The 16,570-nt window shown below is 38.7% G+C and overlaps 1 protein-coding gene across 1 annotated transcript in view; it reads left to right on the top strand.

Moving 5' to 3' along the window:
* ARAP2 (ArfGAP with RhoGAP domain, ankyrin repeat and PH domain 2) overlaps positions 1–16,570 on the top strand; it is a 188,304-nt gene that overhangs the window by 95,517 nt on the left and 76,217 nt on the right. The window contains exons 14-17 of the mRNA XM_006158365.3: positions 1,638–1,812; positions 3,270–3,404; positions 12,770–12,914; positions 15,824–15,926. Of these exons, the coding sequence (XP_006158427.1) occupies positions 1,638–1,812; positions 3,270–3,404; positions 12,770–12,914; positions 15,824–15,926 (558 nt within the window). The remainder of the gene's footprint in view (positions 1–1,637; positions 1,813–3,269; positions 3,405–12,769; positions 12,915–15,823; positions 15,927–16,570) is intronic.

The following is a 16,570-nucleotide window of genomic DNA, read 5'->3' as shown; positions in this document are numbered from 1 at the left end:
GGTGTAAGAATTCAGACTTCTTGGCAACAGCAGTTGGCATAATGGCTATGTCGCTCGCTGGACCCCCCTTCCCCCTCCTCCCTTCCATAGTAAACTATTTTTTTTACATTTTATTGATTCACAAAATATCTTAAACTAAAAATATGAACAAAGCTAGAATCTAGTGACAAGTACACTGTAATTTTCTTCTGAAACACTTTTTTTCTCTCTCCATTCCTTCTTTTACTAAATTGAGGTATAAACTAACTTATCTGCAAAAAATATTAGGTTAATCTCAATTTGGTCTGTTATTTGCACAAAGTCCAGTAAGAATTCAATTTCTGGGACCAGCAGTTAGCGTAATGGCTATGTCGCTGGACTCCCATGTAGTCGACTGCAGTTTGAATCCTGAACTAGGTGGCTTAAACTCACGCCGGGCGCATGTGTGTGCATGCCCAAGATCCCGAGAGGAGAATCAAGGAGAAGGGATTGTGGTGTGGCCATCCCCCCTGGGGGGTGATTTCTCACTTTCTGTTTCTCTGTCTTTCTCTATCTTTCTGGCGAGTGCACGCGCCCTATAGCAAAAATCAATCAACCAAACAATCAATCAATCAAACAAAAAACCTCTTCAAAAAAAAAAAAAAAAAAAGAAAAAAAAAGAATTCAGACTTCTTGATTCTGAGCTGGGCATTCTAGAGATCAATGTTGAAAAGATGAATACTTTTTAAGTAGTTGAGCCTCCAGAGCAGGAACTTTGAGTATGTCTTGGGCCTTCTTGGCTATATGCTCAGAGCCACTTAGGGGACAGCTGATGACACTTGTCCGGAGGCTGCGTCCCCGGGGGTGCGTTAAGTAGTGATCTGTCTAGATGCACCTTGTCAGGAAGGGGTAAAGTGCTGAGCTTGGGGCTAAAACGCCAGATGGAGTCAGGGCGCTGTAGTCGGAGCATTGGGAAACCAATGGGAACCCATTGAAGTGCGGTCTGACGACTGACATAAAGTGGAATGAACAGGTGAGAATAGATGATAAGGCAGTTCATTCCTTCAAGGCAAAACGAAAACTAGATTATTGTAGTTTTGTTGTTTGTGTGGGGATGATGGAGAGCGGAAGGAAGCAGAGCTGTTTTACTGCCTCCTTCTCCTCTTCTTTTCCCCCTCCCATTTCTGTTCCTAAAAGAAAAGATCCTAAATTTGCCTCATATTCCTCTTTCACAGTTTCTAAGCACAGTAAGTTAAATAGTCAACAGTTCCTGGTGGAAAAAAAAATGTATTAACAATTATATGACAGAACATTCAGTGAATACTTCATTATTACATCGACATGTTTTGAATTTTCTCAACATCAGCCATTATTATAGTGTGTAAGCATACACATGTCTTCCAATGCAAATTCCACTGGTCTGGAATGAATGTCACAGCGCCAAGACAGAGAATGGAGACGTGAAGGTCTCTGGCTGTCATTTAAATCCATATGAAGCAAGTCTTTTATGTATATTGCCCAATTCAGAATTCAGGGCATAATTATTTATGGCCTTATTAGGAAAAAAGGAATATAACTTTATTTCATAGTGTAAATGAATTGTCCTATTTTCACTCATTGTAATAGCTAGAATCACATTTTCTTCCTTTTTCAAAAGTATGTATGTTTTTAATGACCAGGCTCTGTGTGCCGCTGTAGTGAAACCAGATGTTCTGGAAACCATGGCTTTGCTGTTTAGTGGAGCGGATGTCATGTGTGCGACTGGAGACCCCATCCATAGCACCCCCTATCTGCTGGCCAAGAAGGCTGGGCAGAGTCTCCAAATGGAGTTTCTCTACCATAACAAATTCTCAGGTAAGTCACTATCCTTTCCTTAAACTGGTCTCTTCTGAGATGTTTCCAAAAGGACTCAAATGCAAATCTGTTTATTTCTGCAATACGAAAAGCTGTCAGAAAGAAGAAAGATAGAATTACCAAAAAAAATGGAAAATGCTTAAGACTATCATTTCAAGAAAAAAGTTCAGAAAATTGATTTTTTTTAAAAAAATTTTGCTAGAGGGCACATTTGCTCACCAGAGAATGACAGAGAGAGCCCTTACTGGGGAATGATCTTTCCAGAATCCCTTCACCTTCATCTGCCCCTCCTTTCAGAATTTTGAGCATGCACACACATGCATCTGGCGTTTGACTGAGCTAATGAGTCTGGGACTATAACCATGGGGTTGACCACGTGGAATTCAGCACCTTAACCACCACAATAGGTCTGGCCCTATTTCCCTAACCTTATAATTGGAAGAACAAAATAGTTAATCTCACATAGTGAATTCCATCAAAATTAAGTCCAATTTTTATGTAATCCTGACTGAAGTGCCTTTGTATAAATTGTATGTGAGGTAAAATAACTGTATTTAACTTTCTTCCTTTTTCAAAAGTATGTATGTTTTTAATGACCAGGCTCTGTGTGCCGCTGTAGTGAAACCAGATGTTCTGGAAACCATGGCTTTGCTGTTTAGTGGAGCGGATGTCATGTGTGCGACTGGAGACCCCATCCATAGCACCCCCTATCTGCTGGCCAAGAAGGCTGGGCAGAGTCTCCAAATGGAGTTTCTCTACCATAACAAATTCTCAGGTAAGTCACTATCCTTTCCTTAAACTGGTCTCTTCTGAGATGTTTCCAAAAGGACTCAAATGCAAATCTGTTTATTTCTGCAATACGAAAAGCTGTCAGAAAGAAGAAAGATAGAATTACCAAAAAAAATGGAAAATGCTTAAGACTATCATTTCAAGAAAAAAGTTCAGAAAATTGATTTTTTTTAAAAAAATTTTGCTAGAGGGCACATTTGCTCACCAGAGAATGACAGAGAGAGCCCTTACTGGGGAATGATCTTTCCAGAATCCCTTCACCTTCATCTGCCCCTCCTTTCAGAATTTTGAGCATGCACACACATGCATCTGGCGTTTGACTGAGCTAATGAGTCTGGGACTATAACCATGGGGTTGACCACGTGGAATTCAGCACCTTAACCACCACAATAGGTCTGGCCCTATTTCCCTAACCTTATAATTGGAAGAACAAAATAGTTAATCTCACATAGTGAATTCCATCAAAATTAAGTCCAATTTTTATGTAATCCTGACTGAAGTGCCTTTGTATAAATTGTATGTGAGGTAAAATAACTGTATTTAACTGTATTTATGACCACATATATTCTGGGGTCAATTAGAAGTACGTTTTCATATAGCTCCAGACACAGGGAGGAGCATTGTTTATATTTTAGATCTTAAACATACTATTTCTTTACTTTTTCTAGATTTCCCTCAACATGATGTTCACTCAGAGGGTGGATTAAGTCAGGACTCTTGCCAGTCCACCTTCCTCTGTGACTTTTTGTATCAAGCTCCTGCTGCTGCTTCTAAACTCTCTTCAGAGAAAAAACTGCTGGAAGGTACCGTTTCTGCTCCTTTTAGATTGTGTTACCTGATAAAACCTTACTCCTTTATCAAAACAATGAGGTTTACATTTTGATTTTTTTTCCTTCAGATGTCTCCTTGCAATAGAGAGATCTTTTTTGAGGATTTACAAATGCTTTCAGGCACACGTATTAGTTCATGAACTGGAGTAGAGATTTACTTCTGGGCTGGAGGCTGAGCAAATTCTCTGCAGAATTAATTCACTGATGTTTACTTTATGGCCAACCGACTCAATGTCACATGTTAAGGGTTATTCCAAAAGGTCAGGAAACTCAGCGTCTCCCCTGAGGTGCAGACACCCAGCTTGTGAGATAATACAGATCAATGTGAACACATAAGACAGATTGGCAAGTTCGCAGCATAAATTCTGTTACGGAATTAAGTGATACGAGGTAGTTCAGATTGTCCATATTAGAAGTACCTGTGTGTGTTTAAATAAAACTGAAGCTTGGTTTCAAAATGAGGAAGTGTGTTGATTGGATCAACAGTGTGTTCTAGCTTTGGGGAAATTACCTGAGAAGAATCACACAGGGTCATGTATCCATCCAGCTCCGTGTGTCAGGCTTATTTAGGCATTGAGAATTTGAAAAAAAAAAAAAAAGGACGATATATAGACTTCAGGCTCTTGTCAAATACAGCCAAAATAATTTGAGCGATATAGGTAGGAAACTATAGTGAAACATATCTTACTAGAACAAAGAGAGATTAAGTCATACAGGCCAACTGATGGGAGACAATTGATTGGCTCCAGAGTCCAGTATTAATTTCCTAGGGGGCATAATTCCGCTGTATTACTCCATAGAACAGATAATAGGATGAAAAACTCACTTTAGGATGTTAATCCTGATACTTCTTTGAAGTGATTGTTTCAGCATAAATGATTTTCACAATAAATGATATCCTAAGGCAAAATCTTGTTGGGATTAACTATGTTAAATTTTCCTAAAATGAGCGGCAGCTCTCTAGTGAGCATGTAGTATGTGTAAGGCATTCCTTTATCTGCTGACATGCCTTAATTGCAATTCTCATAAACAGCCTGCAAGAGAGTAGACATTAGGCCAATTTTTAATCATTATTGACTATTTAACCTTCAAGGAGTCACAGGTAATCTCTCAGGAGAGTAACAGTACTTGGGTAACTTCTGAATTGCCAGTAACAATTATTCAAATAATTGAATGAAGCAATTAATAGACTTGTACAAGTGCAAACCTTTTTAGACTATGTCTTCTAAATATCAGGAGATATTAGACTCATTCAAGCCACCTCACTTATACGAAGATCAAGTAAGGAATTAGAAGTGCAAGATTTTCTTCCTAAAGATTTTTAATACATTATAAACATTCCATAGGCTAAAAATAAGCTCTTATTTATTTTTGACAATTGTGATTACATTATCCATGAGCTTACTGGTTCTTCTTAATATTTTAATTAAAATAACTTTAAAAAACAATTACTTGAGTACTAATTGATCTTATGAGCTGTTATAGTTAAAATCATTCTTTTCCTTTCATTATAGATTATGGATCTCTTGGTTTAAACTTATTCCAAAAACAAACAGATGCATTTTCTCTATCAAATGTAATTTAATTGGGAACTTCCCCCCCATTTTAAAGCATTGCTTTTTAAGTAATGTGTGTGAGCTTTAGTGTTTTGGCTCTACAACCATCGCAACAGAAATGATTTTATTTGAAAATAATCTCCTGGCAAGATGTTTCATTCATGCATAAGCAAGTTCTGTTCAATTGATTAGCAAGTTGTATCATTTCACGGTGAGAACAGATTTCCAGTCGGCTGGCTGCTCTCTATCTCAGCTGACATCCTGGAGCCTGTCTCTATCACATTCTTCCCTACATCTGCGCTAGCTTCCCTCTAAACCTTCCTCCAAAAGTACAGGCTTCATTATCTTACAAAATGCAAATGAGATCATGTCCCTCTGTTGGTTACGAACATTCAGTGGCCTATTCCAGAATGCAGCGGTCTTCCCTATTTCTGAAAGACCTTGTCATGTCCTTCTCTCCCTTCATCTCCTGTCCTCCTCCCTGTGCTCAGATGCCACTTCCTCTCCTCTCCCTCCTGGACCTTTGCAGGTGCTGTTGACTCTGTCAGCAGGACAGTTCTCTCGTTCTAGCTGTTTCTTACCTTCCGAGTATCAATCAGTTCAGCGTCACGCAGTCACTCAGGCCTCTTTGGCACCTTATTGAAGGTACTCCAGATGGAACTGTCAGCTCTTCTTTCATAAGATGCTACAGATTACCATTGTAGCACTCACCACATGATCGATCCCTCCCTCCATCCCTCCTTTCCTTCCTTCAATCAATTTGCCAGAGAGTATGTGTGCTCACAAGACAGAGACAGAGACAGAGAGAGAGAGAAAGCACCCCTCATGGGAATGGTCACATCTCAATCCCTTCTCTATCTGTCCTTCTTTTGTAATTTTGAGCATGCATACACATGTGCCCAGCATGTTTTCCCAGGCTTCTGGTTCCAGGACTCAAACTCATAGTTGACTGTGTGGGATCCAACCACCTTAACCACCATGCCATTAACTGGCCTTATTTTATTTTATTTTTATAAGCTTGTTTGTTTGTTTGTTCATAGAGAATATGTATGAATGCTTGGGACCAGGGCATGGGGGCAGAGGGCAGGCAGTGCAGGAGAAACATCCTTGATGGGTTCTCATCACACCACAATCCCCTTTTCCCAGCCCTCCAGCTCTCGAAGCTACCAGTATCTTTGGGCATGCACACATACACTTGGTGTGTTTTCAGGCTGACTGGGGACCTGAACTCTGTAGCCAGCCATGTAGTTTCCAGCTCTGCAGTCCCAGTTGCCACCAACAGAGCCACTGACACAAGCCCATTCGATTCTTTCTCCTCCTGGAGTGAAATCTCTATGGGCATCAGCATTAAGTTTTTGGTGCCTAAAATAGTATTGACACATAGTAGCTATGTGATAGTGGTATAGTCTAATCAGCGAGAAATAAGAGGACATCCAGACGCAGTCAAGTTCATTAGTGTTTATTGATTAAGCCCGCAGCATGCAGGGGGACTCATGTCTCTCAAAACCCCTCAACCCCATGTGAAAGGAGAAGGGAGCTGATAAAGGCCAAAAAGTCACAATCTTTTCTAGGATGACATGAAGATTTACAAGGACAAGGTGGGTGGACTTGGAACAGTAGGGGGTAGGGTTTTACATTGTAAAAGCAAAAGCCCATTACAGAAGCAGAACAAGCAGGCTAATCATCCCTAAGGGGATGTTTCATCCCTACCTAAACACAATGGAATCTTAATGGTCATGATTCATGGCTCAGGGCAAGGGGCCTGGCGATTATATCACTAAAGAACATCTTTGGGTAGGGAGTTTCTGGTTATCTAGCAAAGACAGCAGGGGTGTTGATCACTCTGTTTACTCTAGGCAAAAGAAAAAAGCAAGTTTCCAATTTAGACAGGAGTTCAAAATAGAGGTCTCCTTCAATAGTTGTGGAAGGAGTGAGTTATCTTTAAGCACCTTAATAGAAGTCTACTTCAATAGTTCTGGAGGAATGAATTTCTTTAAGCACATTACTACCAGCATAAAAAAGTGCAAGTCACATGTTAATTTTTTTAAATGTGTATAAAAAGATATCATTGGTGGCACAAAGCATATTTTGTTCAGAAGTCTACTCACCAAGATGAAGGTGGTGAATTCTCAAGAGACATAGAGTTTGGATGTTTTTTTTTTTCCTTTTTTTCCTTCCCCTAAATATGTTGCACTGGTGGTATTGCTGTTGAGGACAAGCATTATGGGGGGAGGGGAATGAATCATTTGGAAAGATTTAGAGATTAAAGTGTGGTGCCACCTTTGCTCTGAAAGGCAAGCACTTGGACTCGACTTGTCAGGGTAGCCATGGAGCAGAAAGATGAAAAACAAAGGCAAAAGTCTGGGAATAATAATGTGTGAGTCCTTCAAACAGTTACAGAGGCTTCACAGTCAGTTCAAGCTTTCAGGACTGGAAGTTCTTCTAGCCTCTGGTTATGAAGACTGATCTGTGTTTTTCCTTTTTTTTTTTTTTCTTTTCAATTTAGTGCTCACAGAAAGGAAGATTGATAGCTCTTGTTCAAATTCTAAGTACAAAGCTGAATAATAGCATCCTGGGTTTTATTTTTATTTTTTTCTATTTTCTAAACCATGTGGTTTTTTTTTCTCTCAGTAACCTACCTGGATTTGCTTACACAGTGTTTGCGTTTGAAAAGAAAGTGGGTGATACGGTTTTCTAGAAACTCTGTGTTGGTCTGTTCATATTTAATTTTATAAACTAACATGGAGGAATTTTTAAGGTCTTTTGCTCTATGAAAGCCTCGGTTTAATTATTTTGAAATGTTTTTCCAAAGCTAAAACATTTATTTTAAATAAGAAGGATTCCTAATGTGTGTTTCTGTTTTCAGTGGATGTTGAATGTTTTCAGTTTAGGAAATTCTTTATCAGGAAACACCATAATTTTGTATTTATTTTAAAAAATATTTTGGTCACAGTGCACATGCACTCACTGGACAGAGACAGAGAGAGAGAGGAAAAGGGAGAAATCATTCCCCACGAGGGATGGCCATGCTGCAGTCCCTTCTCCATTCTTCTCCTGGGATTTGGGGCATGCAACCTAGTGTGGTTTTCAAATCTCCATTTCTAGGTCTTGCTCTTTGTCTCTGACCATGTGGGATCCATTGCCATAACCTCCACACCATCTGCTGGCCCCCTTCATGGTTTTGAAAACTATTAGGTTACATGCACTCTCTGGAGAGAGAGAGAGACAGAGAGAAAAGGTGAGAAATCGCCCCCCAGTGGGGTTGGCATACCACACTCCCTTCTCCTTTATTCTCCTCTTGGGATTTTGGATACTCATGCACATATACCTGGTGTGAGTTTCAGGCCACCAGGTCCAGGACTCAAACTGCAGTTGGCCCTGTGGAAGTCCAGTACTTTAAGGACTTCACCACCCACTGGCCCCACTGGTTTTTTTTTTTTTTTTCTTAATCATCTGAGATTTATTACATATATAAATGTTAGAAGGTATCACATTTTCTCTACCCTAGTAGGTTTATAAAACTTTTTTTTTTTTAAATGAAAGTTTCTTTATTTCTTGGGAATGAGAGAGGATAGAAAGAAAGAGAGACTCACCCTCAACAGTGTTTCATGTCATGATCTGTCCTTCCTCACTCTTCCAGCTTTCTCTCACCAGCGAGAGTCATGGGCATACTCCTGACAAGTACAAGTGGACCAGGATCCATGTGTGGATCCAGCTTTGTTTGAGTAGCACATCCCTGCTGCACCATCACCCAGCTCCTATTACATTTTTAAAAATAGACACATATAGGGACCAGCTGTTGGACTCTCGCATGGCTGACCATGGTTCAAGTCCTGAAACTGGTAGCTTGTTCTCTCTCTCTCTCTCTCGTGATCATATATCCATGTAACAAATTAATAATATAAATCTAAAAATAAAAGATACATAGGGAACCAGCAGTTAGCGTAATGGCTATGTCTCTGGACTCCCACGTAGTCGACTGCCGTTCGTGTCCCGAATCCGGTGTCTTAAAACTCACGCCGGGCACATTTTCATGCGTGCCCAAGATCCCAAGAGGAGAATGGAGGAGAAGGGATTGCAGCATGACCATCCCCCCTGGGGAGTGATTTCTTGCTTTCTGTCTCTTTGTTTCTCTGTCTTTCTGGCGAGCACATGCACCCTATAGCAAAAACCTCTCCAAAAAAAAAAAAAAAAAACCTCAAATCTGTAATAGGCACAGAGAAGCAGTATGTATGTGCAGTTGTTAAGAAGGTAGCTTCCAGGACCAGCAGGTGGCTTGGTGGTTAAGTTGCTGAATCCCACTTGGCCAGTTCCATGGTTCAAGTTCCATTGCCAGTGGCTTGAAAATCGAGCTGGTAACATGCTCAGAATCCTGAGCGGAAAATAGAGGGGAAAGGATTGTGGCATGGCCATCTGCCCTGGGAGGTGATTCTGACTTTCCTTCTGTCTCTCTCTCTCTCTCTGGTGAGTGCCCATGCCTATGGCAAAACAGCTTAAAAAAAGGGGAGGGGGAAGAAAGAAAGAAAACAGAAGGTAGCTTTCAAAATCCACTGCTTGAGTTCTGTCTCAGCTCAGATGTTATGTACTTGCGTGACCCTGGGAAAGTTAATTTTTGATGTTTTGGAAAAATCACGGCATTATTTTTGCATAGAAAACTGAAAAAAATACCTCATGATTTTTCCAACAACCCAATAGTTACATGCCTATAGAAAGGGCACAGGAAGAGAAACAGTAGAAGAGACCTAATGTTCTGAGTACTCAGTGAGCTGTCGCATGTACCCAGCACATAAATAGGATGTGGGGGAGTTGAGGAGGAGGAGCCGTGAAGGGCTTCCACTTGAACACAGCTGCTCTAGTTAGCCTTTGAGTTTAACCCTTGTATCCTTTTGGCTGTAGCTAACAATAAAATTATGTAACTGTGATATCTACATCATCCTGTAATACTTAAATAGGTCACCTCTGGGGTTCTTTACCTGCGCATGGGTAAATCCCACTGTCACGTGTTTCTTCCCTGATCTAAACATCAAGGTGGTATAAAATGAATAACTCCACTGGCCGCTCCACTCCACTCACTTTACTCACACCTAATGCACAAACGCCTGTGTACGGAACAGCTGAGTCTTGAGAGTTACTCTTTCTGTGGTCCCAAGTTTATTTTGGTGACTGTCTTCTAGTAACTGTTGAGCAGTAAAACTTCCACAGCAGAGTGGGTCTTGTGGAACGGTTGCCATTTCTCAAAGTCAGCCCAAAGTGCATGTCTCAACTGGTCTAAGTAGACCTATATCACCCAGCATAACTTTGCTAAAGCTTCTCATTGCTTTCCAAATCAATAGGAATATCAAGGTTTTGTATCACAGCATTGTTATGCAAGTCTTCAGAAGTCATAACTGCCCCTGCCTTGTCTGACCTCTGGCCCGTTTCGCTTACAAAGATAAAACTAATAAATGGTTATAGAAATGACAATAGTACAGAACTAAATCTCTGCAAGCCCATATTTCTCACTGAAATTGCATTTGTGCACAATATTGTGAAGGGTTGTGTCATTTGTTTCCCATTCGAATTTGCGTAATTAGATTCTGTCTTCGCATTGATTTTATGCATCGTTCATTTGGCACTGTTTGTTGAAGACCTTCAGATGGCTCCCATTTGTCTACTGAGCGAGGTACCAACTCTTGAACACCTGTCCTGTAAGACTCTTGGGGCCCAGCCTCTGCCATAAACTTGGTCTTATTTCCCATTTCTTAACTTTAGATGCAATTGGATTCTTGGGCCAATTAGGATTTCTGTAGCTTTTCCCTGCTCATGACTTCCCTCACACTATTTTTTGCTAGAATCGTGGAGTGATGGTAGCTCTCCATGCCCTTATTATTTCTATTTCTTTTTTTAAGTTTCTACTTTAGAAATACGCCTCCTCAGTCAGAAAGTACTATTTTAAGTTTGCATTTTTCTCTGACATTTTTTCCTATCAATCTAGTCTGAAGTGGGCTTTACCTTTTGAATACTTCTAGCCCCCTTACAAAAGACTACCTGCTGGTTATCCTTCAGAATGCATCTCCTGTGCATTGGATTACAGTCTGCCTACAAACAGGAGTGGAATCCTAATCTGTGCCAGTAATTACCTGTGTACTGAATAATTGTTTAATTTATTTTTTGTTTTTTGCTATAATCTCTTAGGAAGATTATTCAAGTTATCTGAGTACCTTGTTCTTAAAGTATTTCATAACTCTATTTGATTAGCAATTTGACTGTTTCTTTTCTTATGTGTTAGAACTCAGTAGTGAGTATTCATTTAAAAATTACGACCTGTCATGATGTTCATGTAGCTGCACAGTATCCTCTGTGACTGAGGATTTGAGAGCCCTGGAATAATACATCACCTTCCACTAGGAATTCGCTGGGACTCTGTTAGCTTTTCTTTCCAGTTCCCATAAAAGAATTTCTTTGTATTGTTTGTTTCTGCCACTCACAATTTGACTTTCCATTTGACAATCGGTGTTTCGGAGTATAACACTCTTCCACTGCTCAGCATTTCTACCTGTTAAGTGTTTCTCCTAGTGATTGCTTTTTGAGACCAAATACATCATCTTGTTTCTTTTCTCCTGCTTCTAAATAGCATCACCACCTAAGATTTTAATGACATGGCAAAGTGTAAGGAAATATTTAATCATTTCTTTTCTTGTAACTTTATACTTTTATTTATTTTGACACAGTCTGAAATTTATAGATGAATTGCAAGAACAATGCAAAGAATTCCCATTTACCTTTTACTCAAATAATCTCAAACATGAACATTTTATGTCCACCTTATTGTTATTCTTTCTGTATATGTGTATATATATACACACTCACACATTATGCGTGTGTGTATGTGTCTGTCTGTACTGCTGTGGGTGAGTGTGAGTGTATATGTATGTATTTATTTTCAGAAACTTAAAGGTAGGTTGTAGACATGATGTCGCCTCCCCTAGTATCACTGTCCTGCTTTTGACCTTCTTCATCCCTCGCTTAAACTTTTGTCAACAGTGCCCTATGTCCCTGCCTCTCTTCTCATTCACTCAGATCAATTTTTTACAATAAGCAGGGTGCGTAAAACTTGAATCTGATTATATTCCACTGCTGAAATCATTTCAGTTGCTCAGTTGTTCATCACCTACAAAATCAAAGATAATAAACGTGTTAAAAAGAGTACAATGGTAAATATCTTAGGCGTTGTCAGGTGGTCTTTTCTGCAACCCATTTCTGCTCATTTAGCAAAACCCCACAGAAATCCATGCATGAACAGATGTGGCTCTGTTTCAATAAAACTTTATTTATAAAGGCAAGTGATGGTTTGCTCTGTCCTATAGACCAGGGTATGCTGAACGCTGTGTAAGTTGCATTTAAATTTCCTTCACAAAGCATGGAGGATGCTGCAGGTTCTGACTCTTCTTCCTTTACCTACCTACCTACTTCCCAGTAGTTCAGTCTCATTTTGAACCTTGCTTTCTTCCCTCCTAATACTCTGTACAGTCATCAGTCTTTGGAGTTTCAGCTTTACTGTGCAGCAACTTCTTTGTGGCTCTCTGGTTCTCTGGTTATCAGGGTCCCAATCCTTTCATTGTTTACTCTCTTTGTATTCAGTCATAAATTGGAAGCAGAGTATGCGACAGCTTTAGTATGTGCTTTATACAAAATTGAAAATTATTAAATCTATTTATTTCATCTAGCCATTATTTTAAATCATTTATGTTTTATTAGATTTGTGATATTACTCAATTTATTGGTTTTGTTTTAAATTCATAGAGACAAATAAAAAATGGTGTGTTTTGGAAGGAGGCTTCTTGAGTTATTATGAAAATGATAAGTCTACCACACCTAACGGCACTATTAACATCAACGAAGTTATCTGCCTGGCTATACACAAAGAGGACTTCTATTTAAATACTGGGTAGGTCTTGTATTAAACAGGAGCTAAAAATATTTTTTAATCACTTATCATAGCAAGTAATAAGAGTTTTGTTGACATTTTAGTTCTTTAGTTGCCTATTGTAGAAAAGTTTAATAAGTTTAATGGGTTCTTTACTCTTCTGAATGTCCCTTTGGGAATCCACTGAAGACATGTTAATTAAAATATTATAAAGTAATATAAAAAGCTAATGTGTTTACATCAAATCTTTTTTTTGGGGGGTGGAGAGGGGGGGAAAGATTTTTCCTATAGGGCACATGTGTTTGTCAGAAACAGAGAGTGATAGAAAGCAAGAAATCACCTCCTCTAGGTGGGATGGCCATGCCACAATACCTTCTCCTCCATTCTCCTCTCGGAATTTTGGGCATGCATGCACATGCACCTGGAGTGAGTTTCAAGCCACCAGGTCCGGGATTCAAACCACAGTCAACTACATGGGAGTTCAGTGACATAACCATTATGCTATCTGCTGGTTTGCATATCAAATCCTAAGTACATTTATGGCATTCCAGTCTTGACAATTGAGCACTTTAATTTTCACAATTTATTTATTATTTAAAATAGTGGCCTAGTGGCAAAATTTATGCATTCATTTAAAGAGTATCATGGTTAAAAATAAATGAGGAAAGAGAACATTTAGTGATGACTTGTTTATGTTAGAATACACATACAAAGTATCTTTAGTAACATACTGACATGCTAAATTTCTTAAAGAAGGGACCATTTCAGTAGCCTGAAAAAAAGTGGAAATGAAAAGTTTGTACATTATTTGTGTAATATATTTAAATCACATAATAGTTGGAAGAAATTCTTCTGAGGACTTTAAAAACAGACCATCTAAGAGTTTTGGTGTTGATGCTTCTTAGACTTTCTTTGTAGAAAAATGAATGAGAAGTGTAAGTATTAAAATCTGAACAAAATAAGTTTTATAGATCTTAGCATTTTAATAAGATTTTTAAATGAGAAAGAGAAGACATTTGCAAATCTGTTATTTACAGAAAATTGTAGTAGTCCATCCTTGTCCCTTTTGCTTTTTGTGGTTTTGGTTACTAGTGGTCAACCACGGTCTAAAATTAGTTGAACACAGTAATACAGTAAGATCTTTTGAATAAGAGAGACCATATTCACAAAACTTTCATTATAATATAACTTTTTTGCTATTTTATTATCAGTTACTATTAGTCTCTCAATATGCCAATTTATAAGCTAAATTTGATCATAAGTTTGCATATATAGGAAGAAAAAAATATATAGGGTTTGATACCATCCATGTTTTCTGCAATCCCTCAGGGGCCCTGGAATGTATTCCCAACAGATAATGGGGACTATACACAAGGCATTTTACCATTATTACATCATGATTACTATGTGCTTTTCAAGATAACTCATGTTTTCTAATAAATCTAATTTGAATTTTGATGCAAACAAAACTGATTGTTAGATTTTTTATGATTGTTTTAATCTTAATATTGCTCTTATTCTAAATGAGTAATCAGTTTAATGTGGTTTACCATGGGATATTAAAATGAACCATACTGTGTATGTTAAGTTGCTTAATTGACTAATGAAATATAATTTAAGATAATTTTTACTAGCTCATGTCAACACATGAACATTCAAAGATGAAGCACTCTTGAAAAATCGTTACTAATCTGAGGCAACGTGTAAGAAAATTTATGGTGAGAGATGAGGTTAAAAATACTTGTCGAAGCCAGGGCCAGCAGGTGGCATGGAGGTTGAGGGTTGAGGCACTGGATCCCACATGGCCAACTTCTTGGTTGGATTCCTGGACTATTGGCTTGAAAATCAACCTGGGTGTGTTTGTATACATGTCCAAAATCCTGAGAGGAAAGTGGAAGAGAAGAGATTGCAACATGTCCATCTTCTATAGGGGTTGATTTCTCAGTATCGCCCCCTCCCTCCCATCTCTCTGGCAAGTGCACATGCCCTATAGCAGAAAATTAAAAAAAAAAAAAAAAAAGTTTCAGCCACATTCCAATGCCCTAAATAGCGTTTTGTAGAATATGAACTTAGTAATGTCAGTACTGGGGAGTTATGTAGATTTTAACTTTAGGTAGAGAGCTGGAATAAGTGGTAAGGAAGAGATTTGATGAAGAGAGATCATGATTGTGGAGTTCAACTCCAGGAAGAGATAATTAAAACAGAAAAGAATCAGTAGGTTGACACAATCTTACAGTTGAACTGCTAAGATGAAAAGGATGAGAAGAGTTGATGTTAAGGGAAGTTACGCTCTTGAGTTTTGAGCTTGTTGAGGTAGACACTGATGCATCTAAATTTTTAACTTCAGTAAGTTTGAAGTTAAAAAAAATGGTAAGGCATGAGATGACTTTGAGTACAGGGTGGTTTGAGATATTTAGATAATAGTAGCACAGACACTTGGCATGTTCTAAGAAAAAGCTGAACTGTGGTTGAGGAACTCCGAGGTGAATTCAGGACATGGGGTATTAGTCAACTTATCTGTAGTAAAGAGGTGGAATTTACAGATCTAATGAGATGATAGAAGGAAAATTTGTGATGCTAAGAGGCCTGAGGGTTGTTGGTTAATTTTTGCTTTGAACAACTGGTCAGAGTAAATCGGAAAGGAGTGGTCCGAGAGAGAAGAGATGGGGGGGGGGGAGACAGCCCTGGTGAATGTCTAGAGCCTCCACCTAGAAATGCCATGGAGTGACTGAGTATTCAGAAACCTGTTCTCTCACAGTGCCAGTGTGCTCCATGTAGCTCATTTGAATAAAATACAGACTATCAAGAGAATGATTGGAGAAGTTGATTTCGTAGCATTATACCATTTTTAAAAAGTTTAATTGAAATGTGGACTTGTATGTTGCTTTTGTGAGAATAACTGGTGGTGTCTTTCCATTTGCATGCTGCAGGCCCATCTTTATCTTTGAGATTTACTTACCCTCTGAGCGTGTGTTTTTATTTGGAGCTGAAACATCTCAGGCTCAAAGAAAATGGACAGAGGCAATAGCTAAGGTATTGAATATTATATTATTAGCCCAAGTCCAAAGAAGATTCTTCACTTAGAGGCTGTGGTTGAGCTTCAGGGGTCTATGAAAATTTTATGTAAGATTCTGGCAAGAAGGCTCATTCTTATTAGGCTTTCAAAGATTGTAGTCAAAGGAGGTTAAGAGGTACCTTCCTGGAGCCGTAAGCAGAAAAGAAATTACCATAGGAGCATGGAAAAATCGTTCTTCAAATTAAGACCATGTTTTGCATGGTTTTGATGACTAAAATATACTCAGTAGTGTAAAATTAGTTCTGTGCAGTGCCTTTTTTATAGGTAAATATCTTATTCATGGTGTACACCAGGGGGATGGAACAGATTTAGAGAAAGATGTCAATGGTGAAAAACATGGAAGGTTGACATTTGAAAAATTCCACAAATCAACAGAGAGAATGTCTTCCTACTTTTGCTCTATAGACAGCAAAACCTATGATTTAAGACAATGCCATCTGAAAATGCATTGTAGCTGTTCAGGGTTAAGCCTGTTTCATGCCCTACTTTTGCTCTATAGACAGCAAAACCTATGATTTAAGACAATGCCATCTGAAAATGCATTGTAGCTGTTCAGGGTTAACCCTGTTTCAGGCTTAAATAAATATATATATATATATAT

The sequence above is a fragment of the Tupaia chinensis genome, unplaced genomic scaffold (genome assembly GCF_000334495.1).
Source record: "Tupaia chinensis unplaced genomic scaffold, TupChi_1.0 Scaffold000582_1, whole genome shotgun sequence".
NCBI lineage: Eukaryota > Metazoa > Chordata > Mammalia > Scandentia > Tupaiidae > Tupaia > Tupaia belangeri.
Note: the sequence above shows the minus strand (reverse complement) of the source record. Positions and strands in the feature narration are given on the sequence as shown.